At 36.2% G+C, this 21,661-nt stretch overlaps 1 protein-coding gene across 2 annotated transcripts in view; it reads right to left on the reverse strand.

Annotated features, from left to right (window-relative positions):
* The window catches only part of TAX1BP1 (Tax1 binding protein 1), a 41,687-nt gene that overhangs the window by 15,795 nt on the left and 4,231 nt on the right, over positions 1-21,661 (reverse strand). The window contains exons 2-11 of one of the 2 annotated variants that reach the window (XM_060782018.2): positions 15,924-16,107; positions 10,432-10,534; positions 9,650-9,837; positions 8,824-8,982; positions 6,948-7,096; positions 6,783-6,873; positions 5,818-6,003; positions 4,308-4,535; positions 2,805-2,951; positions 1,752-1,845 (exon numbers count right to left, since the gene is read on the reverse strand). In XM_060782018.2, coding sequence (XP_060638001.2) covers positions 1,752-1,845; positions 2,805-2,951; positions 4,308-4,535; positions 5,818-6,003; positions 6,783-6,873; positions 6,948-7,096; positions 8,824-8,982; positions 9,650-9,837; positions 10,432-10,534; positions 15,924-16,100 — 1,522 coding nt within the window. In that variant the 5' untranslated portion in view covers positions 16,101-16,107. The remainder of the gene's footprint in view (positions 1-1,751; positions 1,846-2,804; positions 2,952-4,307; positions 4,536-5,817; positions 6,004-6,782; positions 6,874-6,947; positions 7,097-8,823; positions 8,983-9,649; positions 9,838-10,431; positions 10,535-15,923; positions 16,108-21,661) is intronic. The other variant, XM_060782021.2, reaches the window with a different exon arrangement.

A 21,661-nucleotide genomic window follows, 5' to 3' on the forward strand; every position in this document is an offset into this window, starting at 1 on the left:
GCTGATAAGCCCCGCAAGGCACGAACTTCAGGTGGCAGAGCATTCCAGAGTGATGGTGCCACTGCTGTAAAGGCTCTGCGTCTGGTTGCTGTTAGACGCAAGGTCTTGACACTGGGAATTTCCAATAGATCTTGGTCCTCAGAACGGAGGGATCTCTGGGGTTGGTAGGGGGTGAGGCGGTCCCTCAGGTACATCGGCCTCAAACCATGCAAGGCCTTAAAAGTGAGTACCATCACTTTGAAAGTGATCCAGTGCTCAATTGGTAACCAATGCAGCTATAGTAAGATTGGTGCTATGTGGCATCTCATCGGAATTCCCGCAAGAAGCATTTTGTACCAACTTGAGCTTCCGGATCACTGACAGAGGAAGGCCAATGTAGAGGGCGTTACAGTAGTCCAGTCTTGAGATGACCGTAGCCTGGATCACCGTTTGACATAAACTTTCAAGAACTACAGCTTACAAAGTGAACTGTTTTCCATGTAAGCTTATATCAAATTAAAAATTGCTAGTCTTTAAAATACCATTAAATTAATTATCTTTGAGAACAAATACTAATGTTCTTAACTTTTTAGTTATATGTAATCTATTTCATATAGCAATGACTAGAAATACACAGTCTTCTAGCTAAACAATTTGGACTATTTAGTTCCCTGAGCTCTGATAATCCATTTTATTTATACTTATTCATTATTTTATGATAATAGTATTATGTAACAACACTATGAATGTAGAGTTTGCTAATCGTTATAGTGGCATGGTCTGAATGTGATAAAGCTCAAAATTGAAGCTGGTCAGTGCCTGTACATGGGAACCTAATATACAGTCATTGTAATGGAATAAAGCTGCAATACAAATGTAGCATATCAACATTTATACCTGAAAAACATGCATTTAGCAAGGTAGTAATTTTTGTATTTACTATCACTTGGGAGTTATAAATAGGGAAATGGGGGGAGGGGGGGCTAAATGTTGCTGTGCAGATGAGGAGCACTGGAATGCAGAACTATTGCCAGACAGGGATTCTAGACACTAATATTATATTTCATTACACTAAAATATCTAATTGCTAGACAATTATACAATTTATCAACTGTAATGCTGCACAATTGTCTATCAAATCTCCAATTAAAATCAAACACTGGCCTTCCACTGGCAAAAAGAACAGGATAGGAGAAAGCATTTTCCTCTTCCTGTTACATGTCTCATGCACTCCAAATATGTGCCTCAAAGGACTAGGACAACCCAGTCAAGCAATTTTGGCTAATTCCAAGGATTAAGAAGAAGAAAAGGAATTTCCAGTACATTGGCACTGTGGCATTAGCACTACATTTAATTTTGATCTAGCTCTGTGCTAAGAAAAAAAACTGATTGGGGGAGTCTGCTTTGTGTTAAGAGTCACACAATTAGTAATAACCCTACAATAAAATGTGAAATGACTAAGTTAGAAGACTCCTCCTAAAAAGGAAACTCCTGTCTCTGGGGAAAGAAAATTTTTGAATCCAAAGCAATACAATCAGTACCTGAACTTTACATGCTTTAACAGGCTGAGTTCCTGTTGCATTTAGACAGAAGTATTATTGACCTAACAGTGCTGTTCCAGAGAGCCCCCTCCCCACTTTGCACCTCTGGAAATGGTGGCCACTGAAAGGAGAGTGGTTTTAAAAAATGCATATGATGTTTTGGATTATGTCTTTTCTGCATTACTGCTAAATTATATCAAAGTTTTGTCCAAGTCTAGAATTAGGTGATACCTGGAGATGTAGGCAACTTTTTATCTCCAACCTCACACATACGAGCTTCACACTTTGAGCCATCTGTTGGATTCTGCTGATTCCCTGCATTGGCCTTTATAAGAAAAGAATGTATATATTTAAGGCATTTGCAAAACACTCAAGGATCCCAGGGCAGTAATAAAAATAACAAAAGAAACACAAATACTGTACCAAAAAAACCCTACAAAACAGAATAAAAATAGAACAAAGAATGACATCCAGAGTGAATGTTACTATTAAATGGTTTGGCAAAAGGGAAAGTCATAAACTAACACACATTTTATTATGGCAGTTCTGTATTGGATAGGTGCTATTCTGGTTACAGGCTTCATTAATCTGATCAGCCCAAAACACTTACAGCTAAAAAGCCCTCCTGAAGCAATTTCCTCCATAGCTCCTACTACTAAGGTAACAAGTCTCAGTAAAGATTATTTGGTTTTCTCACACTTTTGTGAAACTGTGAAACTGTGTGTATAACATAAACAGCAGGAAGAAAAGAAGCATTGGCCCCCTTCCCAACAAGTCACACAACTCAGTTTCTTATAGAATAATGTCTGGAAAAGAATATGAGATGGTAAAGATAATGTCCATGAGCCAATTCCAACATACTATTACCAATTTCTGCTAAAAGGCATGTGTAATGTCTTAAGGTTTTAATACGGAAACCATTCAAAACTAGAATATATTCTGATACTAAGGAGACAATAACTATTAGCATTCTGGATTAGGGTCGTCAAGAAGCTGCAAACTTGAATGGAGTATATGTTGTCCCTTAAGAAATCAATATTAAATTATTTCTGCTCAATGAACTTTAGCTAGAACTTGCATGGATTAATACATAAAATGTATCAGAAACCTTCTAGGCAACTCATCAGTAAATTTAAGATTCATCCAGATTTTGTTCATTTAAACAAAAACAGGCTGGCTCTGTGTGTTCTGTTATAAAATTCTGTACTCCTCCAAAAGTAGTCAACCAATTTTATAAAACTACTGGAAGAATGCAGGTACTATATATTTCCAAATGTTACTTACAGTCTGGTCCATAAGCTTATGGATTTGTTTTTGCAGCTTCTGGCACTCCTTGAATTTTTCCTTGTAATGATCAGCAGCCATTTGCAGGCGCAGCTTCAAATCTTCAACTTCTCTGCGCAGCTCTTTTTCTACAGCATTTGATACTTCCTTTAACAAAAATATTACCATATGGAGAAAATGTATTTAGTCTTCCAAAATGCTTATTTAAACCTCATTTTAAAATGCAAAATGAAGGAAAGGATGTTTCAAAACAAAAACAAAGATGTATAAGATATTGCCCTTTTTGTTGGCTTCAAGAGAATGATTTTTCCCCTGTTAAAATTTTACTTCATAGTTAAGACAATTCTGGGAGCCCCTGGGGTCACAATGGACTGCTGACCCAAAGGTTGGTGGTTTGAATCCGGAGAGCTCAGTGAGCTCCTGTCTGTCAGCTCCAGCTTCTCATGCGGGGACATGACAGAAGCCTCCCACAGGATGGTAAAACATCCAGGCATCCCCTGAGCAACATCCTTGCAGACGGCCAATTCTCTCACATCAGAAGCAACTTGCAGTTTCTCGGGTCGCTCCTGACATGAAAAAAAAGACTATTCTGGAACTATGAGTTCTTTCTTATCTCTGTGCTGAACAGGTCAAAACCTAATTTCCAGTATAGTACAGCATGCTCTGAAACCACTTACGAGGCAAAATAGTAAATCACACACCCTCTGGTAAAAGTTTGTGCCAGTAGTAATAGGTTTCTGTACTAGAGACAATGCAGGCAAGGTGCATTCATCTCAGACTAATGAAATGGATTACAACAGTTGACTAAAAGCCACTTATAACATTAGCCCTAGGATATCCATAAAGTTCTCTCTACTTCCTGTTTCCTGTATCTATACAACCAACATGAAGTAAATAAATCACTGCAGGAATATCACACACTTAATTACAGATTTTGCTCAGCCTATGAACTTACAGACTAATTTTTTTAAAAAGGAAATGCATCTAATGGAATTTAAAAAGGTGTTCAGTTATAAATTAATCATACACAGACAAGCATAAAACTGCTTGCTTGTCATAAAGCTGTAGTACAGGAGACATTTAAAATTCCACTGGAAAAAAATGTTATGAACAACACAATCTCATATTTTACAAGTTTTTTCCAAAAAAAAAAATGCAATCTATTTGGGAGTGACTGTGGGTCCATTCAACATTTTTAATGCTGTTCACTTTATTATTTATTCATGGATTGAAGGATCTATGTGAAGTTTCTAAACGTATAAGACATGTGAATCTTTGTAAGATTCAGTCTAAACTATATTTCCCTTCCCCTGTAATCCAATTAAAGTCTTAGAGGCTTTGGGAGAATAGAAGGTGACATGCAATAGAGAAATTCTCTCCATTGAAAGTGAATGACAGCTAGCAATTATCCAAATAATAATATTTTGTATTCTGTGCCATAACATTTTCTTTCATTCTCACACACAGAACAGTCATATTAAACATAAGAACAAATGCTCTTACCTGTTCATTATTCACTAGAGTGATTTTTTTGAGTTCAGACAAAGCATCAGCAAGTTGCTTCTTCACCTTCTCATTTTCTAGTCGAGCGCTATGAAGATCGGCCATAGTTTTATCACGCACATTTACTGCATCACTAAGTTCTTTTGACATCAGCAGAGCTTCCTGCCTACTAGCTTGAATCTGATCCTCAGCTTTTCGAAGCTGTTCCTTTAACATGCTTGCCTCTTCCTAGAAAAATTAAAAAGAAAAACTTGAAAACACACTTCAAGGTTTGTTCATTTCCCTCTTGTTTTGTTAAAATGAAAATGTACTAGTATTTTCAAGGCAAGTATATTGAAAACATTCTGAAATATCCAATAGCCTAGAACACTGTTTCTTGAAATGTCAATCCTGACTCCAAATGGGGTCCCCTTCATTCAATGTAAGGGTCACAGAAAATGTGGCAACAGTAAAAGGTTTTAGATATTTATATGAATCTGTTGTGCAATGTTTACAGTGGACTCTGCAGAAGGTGCTTCAGCTGTACTTCATAAAATGGAAAATCAGCCTGTTTAGCAAGCCTTGCTAATGTTGATTTTCAGTAAATGTTTGATTTGTATATCTATTTTATATACAGGCAGTCCCCAAGTTATGAACAAGATAGATTCTGTAGGTTTGTTCTTAAGCTGAATTTGTTTGTAAGTCAAAACAGGTACATTTTTCAATGTAACCAGCCAAAAATACAAATTTTAGCTTTGGATAGAAAAGGGAAAGATTAACACCCCTGTGGTGTTTGTGTTGCTGTCTATTCCTCTGTTCAGAAGATTTTATCTCACTTTCTGTCCCTGTGATAATTGGATTTTGAAAAAATGGCTTGTTGTAGAAACAAGGATTGGTGATAAAGCTTCAGTGGATACACCTTTTGATAATTCTTTCAGGAGTGAATTTTCCTTCCGAGGGTAAATTTCTCTCACTTCCTATTGTCCCGTTCTTAACTATGAGTCATTTGTAAGTTGGGACTGCCTGTACCTATATACTCAGGGTCATTTAATAATTTTTCTGGCTGAAATGGGTTGCAAGTGGAAATGTTTAAGAAGTCCTGTCTACAATATTGCAATAACAGATCTGGAAGAACATTGCCCAAACCTGTTATTAGTTCAAATGAGGTTATACTCATTAAAGCAAATAGTTAATAGTAAGTCAACACTTGTGCAGACCCCCCTGATTCAAAATGTCTACCTTCTAGTCGGATTTACATCATGACTCTTCATCTTTATCAAACAGTATAAAATCATTATTACATTAGGCATTTGCGAAGAAATGATGTTACACCTACACTACTGTGGTTTACTTTACAGAATATATTAATTGTGACAACAACCAAATATAATCTAAACCTGCTTGGGAAAACCAATGCATTCCCCAGCTAGTACACTGCTTATAATATGAGGTATTTTGGAACAACCAAAACACCTAAAGCAAGCAACTTTCCAATCTTATATCAAGATGTTATCTGAGAAGCAGTGATTACCTTATTTGATGAAGTAAGCAAAAATGCTCTCTTTAGGTTTTCTTTCTCAGCTACACACAGTTGCAATCTGCCAATCTCCTCTTTGTAATAAGATATCAGATTCTCTTTATTTCCATCCAGATTCTTTAATGTCTGAACCTCTGAAGCTAGTTTAGTGTTTTCAATCTCTGTGTTCTTCAGGTGTATCTGCAATGTTAAGACCAGCTCATAATCCTACTTACCATATTAAGACTAACAGACCACCAAAGATAAAGACAAGTCAGGAGTTACTGTCGATAGCACAGTGGGAGTTCATACATTCCCATTTGCAAGGTCTGTACTTTATTACACATTTCCTATACACAACAAGAACACCTGGTCAATTGCCACAGCTTCACATCTTTGAATCTATTCAAATCAATGTCCAATTCACATTTTTTTAAAATGTATGCATCATTCCCAAAGGTCAGTGATGTATATAACACCTTCCCCTCTCAACTTTGTTTCTTCCCAGTATACAAGAGGAATAAACTAAATAAAAACCCTGGATTCTCTCTAGTCATTGTGAGGGAATAAACTCAAGAAGAGTAACCACTTGCTGACTACACAATAAGCCATCCAGTGTGCTGAAGAATGATTCAGACATCTACTTGAGCAAAAAGTACCAGTCAGGATATCTGGCTTGCTACTTCATGCTAGTCCACCCACAATCTGATGTTCAATTATGGTATGGAAAATAAAGCAGCATGAAATAAACTAGCTACTGCTGTCACAGCTCCACAGCACCATTCCACCAAGGGCCCACAGGAAGGGAATTGCAAGCTGAATATTACCAACCTATGACTGCACAAAAACTGAGAAAGCCCACTCAAAGCAAACAAATATTTTCAGTGGTAAAACTATAGCACAGTCATTTTTTTTGTTTTTCTATTTAAAAGTGGGTATACGCAAGCTCTCATCTATCTATTAAGTACATTAAAATTTACCTTGTAGAGTTCCTTTTCATCCTTTTCGGTCTTTAACTGGCACTCAAGTTGTTCCTTTTCAAGGATAACTTTCTTGAGTTTGTCTTTGAAGCTATTAAGAACAATAAAATTAATACCACATTTTGAGATTTGAGTGAAACATACATCATTATATTAAGTGCATACCTGTCTAACTCTGTTTCTTTCGCAATAGCTTTTTGGGTAACAGTCATGATATCTTCTTCAAGCTGCAGAACCTTGGAAGTTGCCTCGTCGTATTTTTTCTTGAGACTATCCTTTTCCGTTTGAAGAGTGTCAACAGTTTTAAAGTTATCCTAACAATAACAACAACACAAGTGACACAAAGAACTTTTTGGAAATAGCTGTGTCAAATCTACAGACAAACTTTTCTCATCTTACTATCTGAGAGAAATGCTACTAATAATTTAGTTGATAATCAAATCTGGAGCAGTCAACTTCACTGGGAGTTCTGAGATGCTAGCATTATTATCCCAAAACCTCTTTCCCCTCCTTCAGACTTTTTTCTCCATCCTGTTCCTGAAAACCCTGAGGCCACAGGTCCACTTCATTCAATTCTATTAATTCTGCTGTTATCCACACCAAGCCATCAAACAAGGGCTTCAAAGCTTAATAAAGTAATGAAAATTGTCTCTTGAAAAGAAAGAAATTAGCCAGGACAAAAAAGATAAAAGGCAAATAACCCTAATGTAATTAGGACACTCATAGATGCTACCATCTGGGAGGTAGTCTCGCATGATTCCAATTAGTTCTAAGAAGAGATCAACTTTTCAGAATGTTAACAAGACAAATGGTACCTTTTTAGCTTAAGAGGGTGTCTCCCATGTGAAAATGGGAAGGAGAAAGAGAAAATATAGTCTCCCTCTGAGCTGAGATAGATAAAGCGGGGTAAAAATGAAGTAAATAAATAAATAAGAAATACAAGGGTAGGGATAAAAGGAAATGACAGAAGTCATTTTAAATAGAATTTTAAAAGAAGAAATCACTAAGACCATAAGAATGAGAAGAACTGCACATGGACTAAGACAAAATAAAGGAAGGGGGCAGAAGGATAATCTAAATCTGTTGTTGTCATGTGGCAGCAAAAGGAATTATTCTTTAGGTGTGTTTTTTTGCCACATTCAGAAAAAAAATAGCAGCCTCTGCTTTCCTCAGTGATTATTCATCCTGTTGGGTTTCATCCCTGGCCTGCACAAGTCTCTTGAGTCATCAAGCTTCCAGACCTCAATGAATAGATAGACTAGAGATAGGATTAGGCTGAGGGATTCCTCCCCCACATTACTTTGCATGTTTACAAAAGGGCTTTGTCTTTCCTCCTCCTCGGCACTGTTTCCTCCCCCTTTGAAGATGTAGCAATAGAATCTTTCTGAGGGAACTTCCTTTTTAGTGGTATTTTTATTGCCCTAGGCTGGCTATGTGGCCATCCTCCATTGTCTCTCCTGCCTTTTTTTCCCTTCCAGTGAGGACGCATTTTGCCGCTCTCTCTAGGCAAAATGTAGCTGCATGATTTTGTTTTTTTTATTTAGCCTTTTACTTCTTTAGAAGATGAAATTTATTAAGCTAGTTAACACCAAGACTTTTTCTATCTTGAATGCATTACTTTTACTTCAATAATGATTTTGAACCTGAAGTTCTGACTCTGCAATCCTGTGACATCCTATGAATAGAAGCTTATCTGTGTTCCATCAATTAGGACTATGGCCAAGAAACAAACTATGTATTGAACACACTCGAATTTATGCTAAAAACTACCATTTCAAAAGCATGGAGGCAAAGGTGAGAAAAGCCTTATAAATGGTATTTCATCTTTAAATACTTTAATATGGAAAACATTACTAAACTACACATGGAAGGCAGAAATTAAAAGGTTTAATAACTGAAAATAAATTCATTGCTACAGTACGCATATTAATGTATCCTACTGCATTTTCCAATTTTTTTTAGAAGGTTTTCAATGAAGGACTAGGCTCAGGTGGCTCTGAAAAGGTATCACAAAATTAGCTTTTATCACCTATTAACTAACCTTCTGCTGTGCTTCCAGCTGATCGTATCTTTCCTTTTCGTAGTTTAGTTCTGATTCCAGTCTTTCAACTTGTTCTCTGAGATGGGCAGTTTCCTTTTCAAGTGAAGCAGTTACCTTTAATAGATCTTCTTTTTCTTTCAGAGTTTTTTCTATTTTGAACTAAAAACACAAAAACAAATCTGAACAAAAGTAAATTTATCCTAATCTCACTACATTGCTAAATTTCCACAATATTAATATTGTATATATTTTCCACCCACTGCAAAAATCAAGTAGATGGCATCCAGAAAGGAGAAGAGAAGAAGCAATTTTGGGCTGAGGATTTAAATATCTGACCATGTTGTATTTCCCAACCTTCTCAAATTCCCAACTATAGTTCTATCTCAAAATATAGTTACAGGTTTTTACAGTCATAGGAACTGACTTGCCTAAAAGCCTGTTGAAGCCAAGTCTCTTCATTATTCTTTCCAAACCTGCCCACCTCATTCTTTGTCCCTGAAGCTATGACATTCTTTTTATGTTGCTCTTTTAAGCACAGTAATTCACACACTATTTTATGTTAACATATGAATACCAAGCAAGATAATGAGCCAAAGATCCATGAAGCCTTTCTACATCTCCATCACAACCACAGCTCATTTGATTTATATTCAACAGACACCTCATTTAAGGCTTCTAAATTATCTGTGCATCTATTTCAAAGCAAAATGCTAGCATTTTTACAAAATCCTATTTCTTCAACATGACATTTCTCTAAACATTTTCATTTCTAACTTCATGTAAATTCATTTCCATTATATAAACAGAAGAATTTGCTCAATCAAACCTCAAGAAGTCCAGCCTTTGTTGTCACCACCAACATATCAGAATTTCCTTCATCTTCCATTGTTAACAATTCTTCAACAGGAGAAGATGTTCGAAACTGAAAAGGTGTGCTTGCTCCACGGATCTCACCTTTGTGTGTCACATAACAGAACTGGTAAAATTCACCATCATCATTTGGAAGATAATATCCTGTTGAACATAGAAATGTAAAGGAAACACCTTTTTCATATCCACACAATCATTAAAGTAATAACTATAATTCAAATACATTTGGGTTTTTTTTATGTGACAGTTCAAGACAAGGTGCATGTCAATGCTTTATTGCTCAATATCTAACAAAATGCAAGGCTTCAAAATACTATATGCTAGTGAGCTTTTACACCATAATTTATACCTTCTGGCCTAATGCTATAAATTGTAATTTTTTTTACTGGTTTAAATCTTACACAGAAACACACTGGGGCAAGTCATCCTGTAAATTCACCTAGGCATGATGCTACTATATACCTTATCAGAAAGGGAAAACAGTGGGAGTGGGGGAAGTGTTTGAAATGAAATTAATGTAGATACAACTTCAGCTATACACTTGCCATTTTACTGGAAGGTTACAAAGGTCCCGTTCCAATCTGATAAATTAGTGTATTTGTTTCAATCAGATTTAAAGTAGATATACTACGAGCCAAGGAAATTGTGTCAATTTTCAGTACTTTCTAAGAAAATATACATGCATGTTTGATGTTCTCAGCAACACAGAATAAAAACTCTTACATTTTAACTATTTACCTTGAAATGACAGCACACAGTTAACTGTTGATGCTTCCACATAATTTTCAGGCATAGGTGACCAAAGAAATGTGTAATAATCCCTTGCTGTACTCCAGCCAACCTAAATCAAGAACAGCAAACTCTTAATTCAATAGAACTAAGTACATTTCTCTGACATATTTAACTTTCAAAACTTGACAAGCATCTATATATTTCTTCTCCAATTAACTCTTGCTGTGTAAATTTATAAACATAAATGTTAAAAAAATCTTTCTGAAATACAGTTTTCCTCTAATTTAACTGCTGGTAATGTATAAAATGGTCTTCATCAGCTTTTTTTGCTATGCCCTCCAGATACCTACAGTCCAACACAATTTGCCATATTGGCTAGGAATAATGGGAGTTGTAAATTATCTTTCTAGAGGATTATGGGATAGGCGTATTATTACACCACATTCATAATGCGGGAAAACGTAACATAAAAGTAATATCTTTCCATTTGAGATGTCCTTAATAAATTGTGACAGAGGAATCCAGTTTTTCCATTGCCTCTAATGTTTTGCTTTTACCTTTCCATGATTTTAAAGTCTACTATCAGTAACTAGCTAAATGGCTACTCTTGCAACCAAGTTTTTTTTTTTTTTTTAATAATAGTTTTTATTAGAGGTTTTCATTGAGATACATACAATACAATACATTCATGCATACAATTAGTCAAGATCATAGAACAGCTGCAATAGACATTACTTCACTCGTGCTACTTGTTCGGTATTTTCGTCCTTGGGGACATTCCCTGTTATCCCATTTGTTATCATCAGAAGATTCCCTCATAAGTGTCCTCAAAAATTTCTTCAGAATTTCCTCTTAGATAACTATGTAAGTCTTAGAAAAAACCACTCTTAAACTCTTAACAAACAATCTTATATCATTCTATGTCTACTGTAGCCGGCACTCGAAACAGTCCTAACTTTCGCTAAACCAAAAGGGGTATGGGGCGGGTAGAGGGGTAAGGTAAAAGGTCAGTGGAGGGTAGTGAGGGAAAGACTGGGTTGTGATATGTAGTTCAGACATTCATAGATTCATTAAACTTCCCACCAGTCCCGGGGATATCTTCCGACTTGTATGGTAAGCTACTTATTTATTTAGCAGTCATCAACCATCCATATCTCATAGCTTTAAATTTTTCTTTTCTTTAAAGTATTGTCTAAGAAGATTCCAATCTACACTTTTCTTTTCACTAGTATTCTCTAACATATTAGATAGTGTGTCCAATTCCATAAGGTCCTTTATCTTATATATCCAAGCCTCCAATGGAGGCAATTCCCTCATTTTCCATTTACTCGCTATTACCATACGGGCTGCTGCTGAAAGATGAAACAATAGCTTCTCCTTGTTCTTTTCCATTTCAAAATCCAGAAGATGTAGGAGGTAATAGTCCGCCTTTAAGTCAAACTTTATTTGTATAATCCCTTGCACGTTTCGATGTACCTCCTTCCAGAAAAGTTTTACTTTTTTACAGTGCCACCAACAATGCATGAATGACCCTACTTTGGTACCACATTTCCAGCATAAATTACTTGTTCTTTGATGGAATTTGGCCATTCTTGCTGGGGTGAGGTACCAACGTGTATACATCTTGTACCAACTCTCTTTAATAATTGCTGCTTTAGTATATTTTATTTTGATTTTCCAGCTATCTTCCCAATCCTTTAACAATATAGTGTGGCCCAGATCTTGGGCCCATGTAATCATATTCTCCTTAATAAGTTCCTTTTCTGTCCTCCACTCCAACAATTTTGTGTAGAGGGTTTTTATAACTCTTCTCTCCTTCCCCATTATCCTATCCCAGAAGGAATCTGCCGGTGCAAAGCCTATTTTGTTATCTTCCCTAAAACTATCAGTTACCTGATAGAAATGGAACCAGGAGAAGTTTACATCTAAGGATTTCAGCTCGTCCATTGATTTTATGCTGTATTGATTTTCTTTCTTATCAAGTAAGTTCTTATATATATGCCAACTGCAACTAGGGAACTCCCTTTTGTGAAAGGCTTCTGTGGGCGATACCCAGAGAGGTGTTTTACTATAAAATCTCATTTTATACTTCTCCCAGACCTTCAGTAGCGGCGCTCTGATGATATGACTGGTAAAATTCTTTTCTATTTTGGCTTTCCCGTGCCATAAATAGGCATGTTGCAACCAAGTTTTTAATTTATTTTAGTGTGTGCTCGAACTTTAGCTCCAGTAGCTATGCTTACTTGTTGCCTTGACTGATTGTCACATATACCTTTCTTTTCCCACCATAACCAGACAGGAGCCAATGAGAAGCTAAAAAAGCCTTATACTGTTCAGAAACAGTGAGAACAAAGAGTAGAAAAATCCTCTTGTAGTCTTATTACGAACACTTCAAAATATACTCACAGAATTCACTCTCATTCTACTTTGGCCCTGTATTACATTTTCCTCCAAATAAACAAATATTGTCAGAGTGGTCTTTCTAGAAAGTTCATGCATGCATATTTTTGCCATCGCAGAAATGTCTGCCATGAATACAGAACACCATAATCCTAAAATTAGATCCCTACTCACCCACCCGCACTCACTAAATAGTTAGGTGCGAATAGGAATGAAACTGTAATATGCTCATATTTTTTATGCTGAGGCTGGCTAGAATAAGTACACTTCCCGATTCTTTTGCTGATTACTTTTAAAAAGCAGTGCATGCACATCTGAAAGACTGCCAAACCTATCCTGAAGTAAAACTAGCAACATAGCAGTGTTACTTAAAGTCTCATCTTCCCCCTAAACAACACAGGTTCCTCACCTAAACATTATTTTATTTGCACAACAATCCTATGAGGTGATGTCACCTAGGTTAGAAGACAAAAAAAAAAGGTCCAAGATAATCCAGTGCACTTCATGGCTAAACAGAAACCTCAATCTAGGTCTTCCTAGTCTGAAAACTAATAACTATTACAATGTAGGCTGTTAAAATCATTAGTTGACTATTGTATTAGGAATGGCAATCTGCAGTTGCGCCTCATAAACATATACATTTGCAAATAGCTTCTAGCATGCTTTGTCAAGCAGCACTACTATAAGATTGGGAATCATACCAAAAGAGACTGCATATTCCATAAAGAAACTCAACAGACAATTTCAAGCAACCAGAATCCTGATATGCTAGACAAGACTGACCTACTTCGTTGATAATCAATTCTCATGAAGAACTAATTATTCCTTAATCCAAAGCTTTTAAAGCTTGGACATTAGATCTCTTTATAATACCAGCTTCTCTTAAAGTGGCAGAGCATACATCTCTTAAAATCGCTATGTGCTTAATAGATCAATAAACCACAAGTTGGGATGAAAATATTCTTAACTCTGAATCTGCTGTTTAAAAATAGTTTTTTGGGCGTTTTTAACCAAACTGGTGTTTCGGGGATATAGAAAAGAAATTATGAAGTGCAGACAATCAGATTTTCAATACAGACCACAATCCTTTGGTACACATTTCATAGACTAGTAAGGACTACTAATAAATATGGCTATTATCATTATTTCCATGATGTGACTCAAAGCTGCTTACCACCATTAATATAGATATAGCGAAAAAGTTTACACATATTAACTTTAAAAATGTACTGTAAATGAACTATCAATAAAATTAAAACTAAGAAAAAACAGACTACTAAAAACGAGAATAAAATACATATGACTACCTAATTCTTTCAATATCACAACCACTCTGCCTCTAGAACACCTGAAAGTGCTTTTGCACTCATGTCCTTGTACTGTGCTTCTCACAGCTACCTTAGAGTAAAAGTATAAACAGGTTTATGGGCATTATAGGTTTTATATGTTGCCTCTGGCAATCCAGAGGGATTTATCTTATGTTCTTATATTTATGTACTACTTTCCTTCAATTGATAAGATATTAAGAAGTTGAATACGAAGTGTGAAATACTAACAATAGCATTTCATTCAGGAATGCTACAAATGGAACTTTTTAGAGATTGAAAGATGCTTAGCAGAGGTCCAAACTCCTCCCCTGTGACATTTATTGACCACTAAAAACATTGGCTAATTCAATTCTATTGAATTTCAGAGTGGGATTTTCTTTTAATGTAGATGGCCATTTCAGTGACATACCGAAAGTCACTTCTGGTGTGAGAGACTCAACCGTCCACAAAGATGTTGCCCAGGGGACACTAGGATGTGTTACCATCCTGTGGGGAGGCTTCTCTCATGTCCCTCTGATATGTGTCGGGAAGTAGCAGCTAGTAATGAAAGGACCTAGGCACTGACATCTCCAGCCCATCCTATGGTCAGATATCTGCCAGCAAGCCAATGCCTTAAATCAAGAAATAGCTTCCTAAGATCTACAGAGATACTTGCATAAACATCTCAGGAAGCGAGAGTCCAAAAGTTGTAGGCTAAAACCTGAAATCTCAATCAGTGGTGGATACCGGATAAGAAACTCCCCCCTGGGCACACAGAAGACTAAGCGACTTAGAAGGCGCTGAACAGACTGCACTCTGGCATCATTAAATTTATTTATTATTTATTTATTTCAAACATTTATATCCCGTCCTTCTCAATCCCACGAGGGGGGACCCAGGGCAGCTTACAACTGGCAGCCATTTGATGCCAACAACAACAATCAAAATACAAAACTAATTAACATTAAATAGACAATTACTTATACATATAAGCCCAAATTTCAAATCCATATCAGTCCAGAGTTCCAGACCGAGGTCTATCCATGCAGAGCCAATCTTAAGAAATTGGGCTACAAAGTGAAGTCCACAACATGTGAGTGTGGAGAAGAGCAAATCATAGACCACCTACTACAATGCAGTCTGAGCCCTGCCACATGTACAATGAAGGACCTTCTTACAGCGACACCCAAAGCATTCCAAGTAGCTAGCTTCTGGTCAAAGGAAATTTAGTATAATGCCTAGTTTTTAACTTCATGGGGTTTTTTTATATGTTATAACTCTATTTTCAATTCACTTCTGACACAATAAGTAAATGAACAGGTGACAAACTGAGCAGTGCAATTCTAAAACTCTCATAAAGTTTACTGGGAATTTTAGAAAGGTTTGTATAGGGTTACATCTTAAATGAATCAAAAAGAAAAAGTACAAGGATGTGGGAACTGATTCTGTCTTTTTTAAGTTTCTAAAAGAGGACGTTATTAGTTCTACAATTATTTTCTATTTTACCTCATGACCACAACATACAGTATATGAACTAAACTGTAGCTGAGTCATAACAAAAGACAGAAAGTGAAAGTAAAAAGTTAATTTCTTCTTTCCACCTGTACAACTCCAGACAATTGCAATGTGGCCTCAAAAAGGGGAAGATTTCACAATAAAGTAAACCTCTATATATACTTTAGGAACATAATTTCAAACATTTCAATTCATATCCTGCTGCCCACTTTCTCTTCATTTTTTAAAAATAAAATAAAATTGGATTATATTGAAACATAGTAAAATACTACTTACCTTGAAAATACCAACCCAATCTTTTTGATGAGGACGTATATAGGGAGTCAAAGTATAATGGCATTCAAGATGCACATTAGGAAGATAGCTTTTTGCGACATTTTGAAAGATAACATGTGCAAAATTTGAAGTCTGAAGGGCACTACTTGAAGATGGAATTTCTTGGAAGGATGACATTGTTGTTCTGCAAAATAATTAAATCCTTATTAATGCAATAGTATTGGAATGATTCAAAGCATAAACTCACAATCCTTAGGTAGGATGATAACATAACATAGTATATAGTGTTCTTATATCAGTTTAATTCATTGGTTTAAACCCAAAGAGCAGGATGAAGTCTACTCAATATCCATTGGATATACATGCACATTTGGAACAAAACTGGTAAAATACTTCTTCTTGACCATCTGCTGCCATTGCTACCATCTGAGCCACAATAACCCCAGGAACATATGTTTACACTGAGAATAGGATTACAAAATTAAGACCTTTGCATTAATTACGTAACCACAATGGCATACACCACAAGTCCATACACATATATTGGCTTGCAATTGCATTACCATGTATTAAGGATAAAAACTATCCATACAAATCACAGCTAAAATTCCTACTTATTAAACAGACAATTAGTTGTGTGGGAACTGCTTATTTGACTCTATATATACCACAAGACATGTTACTTCCTCATCCTGCTTCCCTTTAGAAATATTTTGTTGTTTATGTTTACATCTTTAATCAGGTGTAAAGGCTATGTTCTATGTCAAGCTAAGGTTATGGGACAAAAGTACTGTAAAGTAGTATAATATAATGCAGCCTTAGCCATATTAAAAGCTTTAGTAATCAACTATAATGAGGGAAAATTATCACTGTAATCCAATTACGAGAAGCAAGAACCTATATGCCAGAATAATTACATTTTAATTTATTTCTACTGGTTTTGTATAAAATTATAAATACAATTAACAAGTTGAATACAACAAGCTTGCTTTTATAAGATCTGAATTAATTGAAATTGCATGCAGAGCTTGCTACATTCAATTGTAACAGTTTTCCAGGATTTTTCCCCTTCTGTGAGACTGGAATTCTTTGTGACACATAGAATCATAGAGTTGGAAGAGACCTCATGGGCCATCCAGTCCAACCCCCTGCCAAGAAGCTGGAATATTGCATTCAAAGCACCCCTGACAGATGCCATCCAGCCTCTGTTTAAAAGCTTCTTTGAAAGGTAATGGGAAACCAAATTTCCAGGCATTCATTTTGCTGTGGTGACTTACTAAGAAATCTATTAGGATGCATTAACTCTGATGAAACAATTTGCCAAATGATAATGACTGAATTGGACTGAAATTCAAATCAAGTTTCCTACAATATGACAATTTTCATCAATGCAGCTCCTAGGAAATATACTCTAATTTCTTTATGAAACTTTTGTTATTGACAGCCATTAAAGATACAAAAGGAAACAGGGAATTATTAAGGATTCCGATTTTAAAAGTGTAGTCTTTATTCCCATGCTTCTTTCTATGTTTGGACAGTTATTTTGTCTACAATGTTACACTTCTCGTGTACTGATCAAAAAAAGATGTTTTGTTTAAAGATGTTTTATACTTTTCTTTAAAAATTAATAAAGTTGTATCTTAATCAAGATACTCTACTTCAAACTATGTATGGGGATAATTAAAATGAAGAGCAGACCAGAAAATCGCTAGGACCAGAAAAAAGGCAGAGATAATCAGTTGATCCTTTTGTTTCTTTTGCCATTATTCTCGATATGAGGCTACAGAGGCACTGTATTGACACAAATGTGTGTGCCTTGATTAATTGCTTTATATTCAAGGTGGAGAAAATTTTTTAATCACAGTGACAATTCGTAGGAGACATAAGCCAAAAAGTTAGCTAATCATGAAGTCCAGATGAAATCTACCTGAGTGTACTTAAATAAATAAAAATGCTGATCTTTAAAAAAAAATGCAATGCCACACAACCTAAGTTTCATGCCATAAGAACAGAAAGTAGCAAACTGACAAGCATTTTTTTAATTAAAAAAAATCAATCTAGAACAGGTTCTCAAACTGTGCTCTGCAGGGGCTGGGGGGGAGGGGGCTCCCCTCTGCGTAGGAAGTGCAAGGCTTCCTCTGCACCACTGGTCGGGAAGGCTAAGAAACCTCCCCACCACTTTGACTGACTTTCCTGCAAGGCAGAAGCAGGTTGGACTGGGTGATCTCTGGGTTGCTACTTCTATTCTTCTTCTTCTTGCAAAGGCTGCACAGCCATCTGTTGGGGGAGTGCTTTAACTGTGATTTTCCTGCAAGGCAGAAGCAGGCTGGATTGGGTGGTGCCTGGGTTAGTCCTTCTAATGTTGTTGTTGATGTTATTATATTGCAAAGGCTACATAGCAATCAGTTGGGGTGCTTTGACTGTGATTTTCCTGACAGGAGGAGGCTGGACTGGAAGGCCCCTGGGGTCTTCCACTGAAATGCTGTTAAGTTTATGTTGATTAAACTTTAAATTTTAAATATTGTATTGCTCTGTCTTTCTGTTTTGCACTAAAAATAAGATGTGCATAGGAATTTGTTCATTTTTTTTTCAATTTGTTCACACAAACATTCTCCATCCATTTGCCACTGGCCCAGCCAATCTGTCAAATTTTAAAATGCAATGCAGCCTCTGTGTCCAAAAACTTCTTGGGGTTCTACAAAAAGTTTTTCCTTCAAAAAGGGCTCCACAGCTTTAAAAGTTTGAGAACCCCTGATCTAGAAAACAACAGAGTGTTAGTTTAATCACAGGCCTCTGTGATTCGGTTGTTTCATTTTGACCTTTGCATTAAAACATGACATACTTGGTCTTTGTACTAGCAGCATTCCATACTATCTGATGAAAGTGGTTTCTAGATTGCAGAGGTTTGTGCTACAATAAGTCTGCTTATCTAGGTTGACATAAGCCTCTTGATTTGTGTGAGCCTTAGTGGAACAAAGAGCAAGACAAACAGAATACTTGATGAACATTGTGGCTCAGTTCAGCTGATTCTCTGTATAAGGTGCTCAGTAAGGCTAAACATTTTTATTGATAGAGAATCTGCTCAGAAATATTTGTATTTTCAAAATATATTTGTATTTTCAAAAATTACCACTTTCCTCTATATCTACTTAATGATGCTTCGGGGTGGGCAAATGCCAGAGGCTGAGAGACAGTACTGACCTCCCATAGGATCTCAGAGCACTACACATACCTTGATTTTGTTCAATGTTTATGTTTTAATTTTTTCTGCATCTCCTAGACCAGTGAATCACAAACACTAGTTCTCCAGTTGCTTTGGACTTACTCCTAAAAGCCGCAGCCAGCCATGTCAATGATCAGTGAATCTGTACATCTGAAGGACCTAAGTTGAAGATCCACTGCTCTAGAGAGATGTAGGAAGCACTTTCCCCAAGGTCTTGACCCTCATAGGACTTTTAAAACTAGAGCTGCAAAATTACTAACAATATGTCTGTAATAAAAATCAGCAAATTCTGGCAGCTGGAAACTCTTAAGGACCTAAAAATTGGTCTTGAGACCCAAATGCTCAAGTATTCAGGTGTCCACTTAACTGAAGGTCATGTTCAATTAATCTACAATAAAATCTGTCACAGATGCAACAATATGAAAACAAAATTATATCACCATGCCCTCACTTTGTTGGCCATCCTTACAGAATCCAGCCTAGGGAAAGCTTTAATGCACTTCATCCATAACATTTTAAATCTGAATTCATGCTAGTATTTGATTAAAAAGATTATACTAGTTTCCAAACAAAATTCCGCTTTAGGGATTTTGCAATATAATCTTATGAAAACTGAATAAAAATATAGACCATTAAGTTTACATAGGCTTGGGTAAGTGGGTAAAGGACTACAGTATGAAAGCATAAATGACCCAAATACCTGTTGGGCAACCTGAACTGAGAAATATGGATCTCTTTATAGCCCTTCTAGGAATGTGTATGTTGTCCTTTGTTAAGTGTTACAGTCACTTTAACAGCCATTTAACAGTAATTACAATATATCTCTGTTCGGATTTTGAGATTAATTCCTAAATAAGTGTGGAGCAGGCCATTTTCAGAATGCATTCCTATCGAGACTTGAAAATAATTATGCCCAATGTGCTCTCTAATATACCAGAAATAGGACAACCTTTCTCCTTATCTTCAATAATTAGCTTGGGTGGGGTGTTATTGGATGAGTGCCTGGATGTTTTCCTGACAGATATAGCCTAGCCACAATAGCCCATGCACTGGTAAACTCCCAACTAAATAAATGTGCTTTACATGGAGCTGCCCTTGTAAAAGCTGCAGGTAGTGCAAAATACAGCAGCTCAACTCTGACTGGCACATCTATATAAATAAAAATGTAATGTTCATTTGTGGGATTCACATAACTCAAAAACCACTAAACGAATTGACACCAAATTTGGACACAATACGCCTATCAAGCCAACAAATGACCATCACTCATAAAAATACTAAAAAACACAGAAGAGGCTTAAAAAGCCAAAAAACAAAAATCACATTACAACGCATGCGCAGGACCACATATATATACACAAACACACATATACACCTATACACCAATATAGATACACACAAAACACATATACACAGACTGGGCTGCAGCAATGCGTGGCAGGGGACGACTAGTACATCATATAAATGTCATGTAAAAGAATTGTCAATATGTTTCCAGCTGGAATTTAAGATGATTGTGATGCTAATTTAAAGTCCTACATGGCTCAGGATCTTGATATTTGAGAGCTCCTCCATTTCCCTTCAGTAAGGTCAGAGGAGGGGGCTTTCTCAGGCAAAGCACACCAACCATAGAATACTCTCCTCCTGACTGTTACCAGCACTCACTTCAGTCAGGCATTTGACATGTTTTTCAGGCTCTTTGGGCCTCATTAACTCATCCCAAATGGTTTAGAAATGTTTACATCTCTTAAATCTCTTTTAACTCATATTTTAATATATTTTGGTTTATTCAAATTATTTTAAAGTTTCAAACTCTTTTAACCTTAATCCTGTTATTATTTTTTGTATAGGACAGGTATAATTACTGTAATCAAAACATAAATAACTTATTCACCATACATGCTATTACAAGCTAAATACACCCTTCTGGTTTCCAGTTGAAAAAAAAGCTAATAAGTATTCTTGTAATTCATCTCTAAATCTGCTACAATTTTATCAAGGATATCTAATCCCTGAAGAATATGCGTAGAGCTTTACAGGGAAAATCTGAAACTGAAAGAAGTTTCCCTTCACTAAAGCATATACAATTCAACAAGGAAACATGGTTACGTGATTTAAAAGATTCATTTACAGGCCACATAACTCTCTTATCAGCAAGGAGTAGCCACAAGTGTTTGGTTACTTAGTAAATAAATAATCATGAATGACTTGAATGCATATACACCCCAAAAATCCACTACGCTAGGCCTCCACAACCTGTGACCCTCAAGGTGTTTGAGAGATTGTTTCCAGAATTCCTGATTTTTGGACAAGTTGGCTAGGGCTTCTGGTAGTTGGGAGTTCCAAAGCCCTCTGAAGCAAAAGCTATTTGGAACAGAGCAAGCTATATACCTCATCAATTGCAGATTTGAAAGCAGAAACCAAACTTTAGCCAAGAGAACACTGCTATACTGATCGCACTATCTTGTTTCCTCCCTCTGCCTGCTTATAGTCAAGGTGGGGGATAAGTTCTTAC

Source organism: Anolis sagrei, chromosome 6, assembly GCF_037176765.1.
Source record: "Anolis sagrei isolate rAnoSag1 chromosome 6, rAnoSag1.mat, whole genome shotgun sequence".
NCBI classification, from domain to species: Eukaryota; Metazoa; Chordata; class Lepidosauria; order Squamata; family Dactyloidae; genus Anolis; species Anolis sagrei.